The 5677-nt window shown below is 39.0% G+C and overlaps 1 protein-coding gene across 1 annotated transcript; it reads left to right on the top strand.

Moving 5' to 3' along the window:
- Nucleotides 1-979: 979 nt before the first annotated feature.
- Nucleotides 980-5307, top strand: LOC104500114 (chondroitin sulfate proteoglycan 4-like; the record flags this gene model as incomplete). The annotated part of the gene is made up of 2 exons (XM_010143717.1): nucleotides 980-1167; nucleotides 1750-5307. Coding segments are annotated over 2 exons (3746 nt in total), but the record flags the coding sequence as incomplete, so codon positions are not given.
- Nucleotides 5308-5677: the final 370 nt, after the last annotated feature.

Consider the following 5677-nt stretch of genomic DNA (forward strand, 5'->3'; position numbering starts at 1 on the left):
AAGAGTGAGGAGGATTTCTTTAAAGATAAGTTCTGCTTTACAAACCTGATGGAGTTTTCTTGATGGGAGCAGGAAAAGTGGCTAAGGTTTAAACTCCATAAAGGCTTTTAGTAAAGTTTGACATCAGACCCTTTTGAGCAGCCATTGGATAGAAATGCAGGATTTAAAGTTAGGAAGATAAGTAAATGATTGGTGTTTGGTTTTTTGGGCTCTCCCCTCCTCTCCCCTCCCCTCCTCTCCGAGAAGTTACTAGCAGACTTTTTGAGGATTTGGTCTTGGGATCTGTGCTGTTCAGTTTAGTAATAACAGGGATGGTGAAGGCAGTGAGTGGTCAAATGAGAAAGCTTGCTGGTGTTACTGTTCTTCAAGACAGAAAAGAGGGAAGAAGAGAGTGAAGGAAACCTATACAGAACTGAGTGACTGGCCAGCAGGGCAGCAGGGGTGGTTGGAGGCTGCATACAGGTTCAGCCCAGAAAAAGAGATGGTTGAGAACATGTGAAAGAATCATGCAGAGGGCAGGAGGCCTGTGGGTCTTCTCATCAGAGGTGACAGAGGATGTCTCTAACAGATTTGTAAGAATGTGTTGTAGATGAAGATGTTTCCAAAGGAAAACTAGAGTATTACTTCAGAGAGAAATCTTCTGGCAGTTCCAAAATTGGCCGACTGTGGCAAGCTCAGGAAAACACCTGAAACAAATGACAAATAATTGGAAGAGTATTTGAAGGGAAGTATTAAATGTGATTGCACCATTCTTATGATTCCCTTCTTTTATGTCACCACTGTTGGAGGTAGAATACTGGGCTATATTCACTGCTTGTCCGTACTGGTATGATCACTGGGCTCTTATCCAGTTGCTTGGACAAGTGAATTTCACATCTGAGCTCTATCTGCATGTAAATAAGTATACAGAGAATTAATACAAGGTTTTTTAATGTGTTTAGCTGTAGATAAGAAAAAGATGTTGTGTGAGTGCAACTAGATCTCCTGTTTGTTTTCCTTTCAGTATCATTTTATGGTAATAGCTTTGTGGAATTGAACATGGCAGAATCATCCTCTCAGACATCTGTACGGTTGCGGTTTCGAACCAGCAAGCCACATGGACTGCTTTTTCTTGCAGCTGGGAAGAAGAATTATTGTGTAATGGAGCTACACTCAGGAATTTTGCAGGTATGATTTATAACTATAGCTAAAAAGAGAGGTGTAGCCTGTATTGTTTACTGTTTTTTTGAAGCTGTTATGTATAATAATTGTCAAAGTTTATGTTTAAAAAAGTATATGGGAAAATCACGTAATAAAATTGATAATTTCAAAATATGTCTTTTATTTCTTACAATGATAGTTATTAAAATTGGCCTCTAAAAGCCTTTGAGATCTCTAGATCTTAAAATCAAGATAATTGTGTTCAAAGCTTGAGTTTCAGAAAATGCAAAATTTCAGATCATAGAAAATGTTTGGATCCAAATAATAGTTTTTCTGCAACATAAGTTCTTGGAGGATGATTGTCACTTGGGTTCTCAGGAGTCGTGGTTCTATCAGAACTGCAGGTGAGTCCGTTCCCTCTTCTGCAATTACTCAAGTCATATTTGTGATGGCAAGTAAACCTGCGCTAGAATTTTAGTAGGGTTTTATTTTTCCAATTACGTGCTTAATCTGAACATATATGAAAATTAATGTATTAACTATGTATTAATATATGATTTTGAAAAATACCACTTTGGATTTTGATAGTTAAAGTTTTGTCTCTTGCAGTTGAGAATTAACTTTGGCATGGGGGAACGAGTACTGCATTCTCAGCAAAGATCTCAGCTGAATGATTTAGCTTGGCACCTGGTTGAACTACATCACGAACAGAACAATGTCACACTGGTAATCGATGAACATGATAGAACTAGTGCAAAAATGCCTGGAATTCTCTATGAATTAAATAATGATTATGGAGTCTACATAGGTGGTACTGGTAAACTTGATGTTCCCTACCTTTTTGGAGCACTACCAAATTTCCGAGGATGTATTGATGATGTGTTGTTCAATCAGCTAGACATTCTGATGCCTCTGAGACCTTCTCCTGGCTTTAAAAATGTCCATGAAGTTTTAGTGGGATGCAGTGATGAATTCTTTGCAGGTGAAGATGATCCCATTAGTTTCTTCAGTACCAGATCCTACATTTCTTTCCCATCATGGAATATTGTTGATGGTGAGGGAATCTTGGAGTATACTTTGCAAACCTCAACTGCACGTGGCTTGCTGCTTTACCATCCTGGGCAAGCGGGAGATTTCATTGCAATGGAAATGGAAGATGGATTAATTAAAGCCTATGTTGGAAAACATAAAAGTAGAACCCAGCTTTCCTCTCGTCAGTCAGTCAATGATAATCATTGGCACTACATCAAACTGAAATTTACTTCGGAGTATTTGCAGCTGACATTGGATCAAGAAACTGTGAAAAAATCATTGCCAACCCACAGTAAGCTGCCACTTCTGAGGGGGTCTCTCTTTGTAGGTGGTGTAGATGACAGCACACGATCAGAAGTGATTAAGTTAGACCTAATCTCAGTGTCTGGGAAGCATGCTAGAGGAGGGTCCTTCAAAGGTTGCTTAAGAGACCTGAAAGTCAATTCAGAGAAGAAATCACTGAAGAATGTTCTGGTAACAAAGGACATTTCAGCTGGATGTGAAACAGAGAGTGCTTTTAATGCAAATCTGTCTTTAGAGACAGCTGTGAGGAACCCAGCTGTGAAAGCAGGCCCAACGTTTCCCATTTCCCCTGAAAGCTCTGTCTCTCTGGGCAAGGAAGACAAAAGCCACCTTTTGATTCTAAGTAACTTGAATGTGCTAGAGGGCGGACAAGCTTCACTTGAATCTAAACACATCAAATTCAACTTAGACTTTCAGAAATTAGGGATTCATCAATCACAAATTGTTTTTGAAATAAAGGAACCACCCTCTCATGGAGACTTGAAATTAGATGTTGAACCAACACAGGAGGTGAATACGTTTACTATGCAGGATGTGTGGCAAGGGAGAATTCTTTATGTCCATGATGGCTCTGAGGACACCTGTGATTATTTTAATTTCTCTGTTTCTATGAACAATGAGAAAATTATGCAAGGAAATGAACAACATATGTTTAGCATTACTGTCACTCCTGTAAATGATGCCCCTGAGATCACACTTCCTGAGGGAAACTTGCTTCTTCTCTTAGAGAACTCAAAGAAACGTTTGACTAGTGATCTGATAAAAGTTCTAGATAAGGATACAGATCCTGTGGGTCTCCGACTTTCAGTGCTTGGAAATCTGAATGCAGATGCAGGATTTTTAGAAAATTCAAAGCATCCTGGAAAAGCTATCACTACTTTTTCTAATAAGGACTTAAGAGAAGGCACTATTTTCTTTGTCCACACAGGCATCAGGAACTCAAGGATTGTTCTGAGGGCAAGTGATGGTGAGAAGGTGAGCAACACCGTTGTGTTACGTGTCATGGCAGTTCCTTTGGATTACAGAGTTGTCAACAACTCAGGGATAAAGCTACTCCAAGGTGCTACAGCTCTGATTGTACCGAGGCATCTGGCGGTTGAAACAAATGGCAGCCTCCCCGAGCTGGAGATATGGTACAAGATCACAGAGCCACCACAGTTTGGGGAAGTCCAAAGGCAGCGTTCAAGGGGGGAATGGAAGCAAGTCAATTATTTTTCTCAACTCTCTCTTGAGCGCAGCCGTGTGAGATACTGTAGCACTTCTAAAGAAATTCAGATGGAAAATGTTACTGACCAATTTAAATTCAAAGTTAGCATAGGAAACAGAATTGGTGAAGAGCACACATTTCCAATCAAAGTGAAGTGGTTAAGATACAGTTTATTGAAACACGCTCCTCTAGAAATTGAAAAATCAAAAAAGAAGTACTTGAATTCAGATAATCTTTTTGCTGTGATTCTGGATCTAGAAATACCTGAAGATGAGCTTCATTTTAAATTGCTGTCCCTACCAAAGAGTGGACAGATACTGCTTAATGACCAGCCTTTGAAAAAAGATTCAGTCTTTAGCCAGAAAGATATTAGCGATGAAAAAGTGGCATATGAATTGATCAGCAGATACCATGAGGACAACCATGATTCATTTAAATTCCTCATTTCTACAAAGTACCTGGAATCAAATTTGTACGACTTCGAAGTCTACATCAAATCGGATTTCAAAAACATTGTTTTGACTAACAGTGGCCTTACTGTTATTGAAGGTGAAGAAGAGTTAATTACAAGCACAGAATTGTTTGTGCAAACACCAGATAATAAAACTTTCCAATATAAGGTTATACAGTTTCCTAGGCATGGGAAATTAAAACTTACTAATTTTTCAGGCTCATTCAAGAGTAGTGACAATATCACCACTTTCACTAACAAAGATATAACTGATAAACGCCTTTTGTATGTGCATGACGATTCTGAGACAGTGTCTGATGATTTTCTTGTCAGAGCTTCCAGTGAAGAAAGAAAGGGAGCAAACTTTGATCCAGAAGTAGAACCTTTGTCAGTAGAAATTAGATTCAACATTTCTGTCCAGCTGAAGAATGATGAGAAACCAGTACGTGTAATTGATAAAGTATTTAACATAGTGAGAAATGGGCAGCGATTATTAACTTTGTCAGATCTTTGCTATCATGATCCTGATTCTGATTTTGATGATGGGCAGTTGCTGTATACTAGACGTGGCATTTCCAATGGAGACTTGGTGCTAACAAATGATACTTTGCACAGACTCTACCAATTCAAACAAGCAGATCTGGAGCAAAAGCAAGTCCTGTTTATACACCATGGTGCAGATTTTGGGCGTTTTGTACTCTTCGTGACAGATGGGAAACACTATACCTCTTTGCTTCTAGAAGTTAGTGCCACTGATCCTTACGTTAGGTTGGCAAATAATACAGGCTTGTTGGTTCAAAAAGGCAAAGAGGAAACTGTTACAACAGCTAACCTAAGTGCTATTACAAACCAAGACGTCAGAAATGATCATGAGCTTACATATGAGATACTGTCTTTCCCAAAATATGGAAGAATATATGTAAATAATCTGTCAATGGATTCCTTTACACAACTGGATCTGGTAAAGGGCTATGTGACCTATAGGCATGATGACAGCAACAACCTTATTGACACATTTAACTTTACGATCTGTGCTAGAGATGTCCATCTGGATGCTGGAGTGCATGTTCGCATATATTTGGAAAGTCATCAGTGGCCACCAAGGATTGTGAACAAAAACAATCTCTTGGTTGAAGAAGGAAAACCAGTTAAAATCAGTAAAGGAAAGCTGCAGGTAAGTTAACTGTGTTGTCTGTTTCTCCAATCTTGTAGGATGTTTTTTTCACTGCTTTCTCATCCATTGCAGTGTCCTTAGTCTCATTATCTTCTCCTTAACTCCTCTTGGTTTGCACTAACATGACTACATTCTGCATACTTAATTCTGGAGACACTGACGCTAGCAAGCTTCCATTTTTAGACGGGAGGAGTGGTTATGTTAAAGAAAAAGGCTGCCTATAGTCTTTGGCTCTGTTACATGTTGGTGCTTGAGAAAGTTAAGATTTTAAGATGCTGCACTTGTGGTTTTGTTTTAGTTGAGACAATTGTAGGTAGTTCATGTATCATTCTTAGTTGAGCTGTGTTAAGGGTCGAGGGACCGATATACC

The sequence above is a fragment of the Buceros rhinoceros genome, unplaced genomic scaffold (genome assembly GCF_000710305.1).
Source record: "Buceros rhinoceros silvestris isolate BGI_N320 unplaced genomic scaffold, ASM71030v1 scaffold17239, whole genome shotgun sequence".
Classification (NCBI taxonomy): Eukaryota; Metazoa; Chordata; class Aves; order Bucerotiformes; family Bucerotidae; genus Buceros; species Buceros rhinoceros.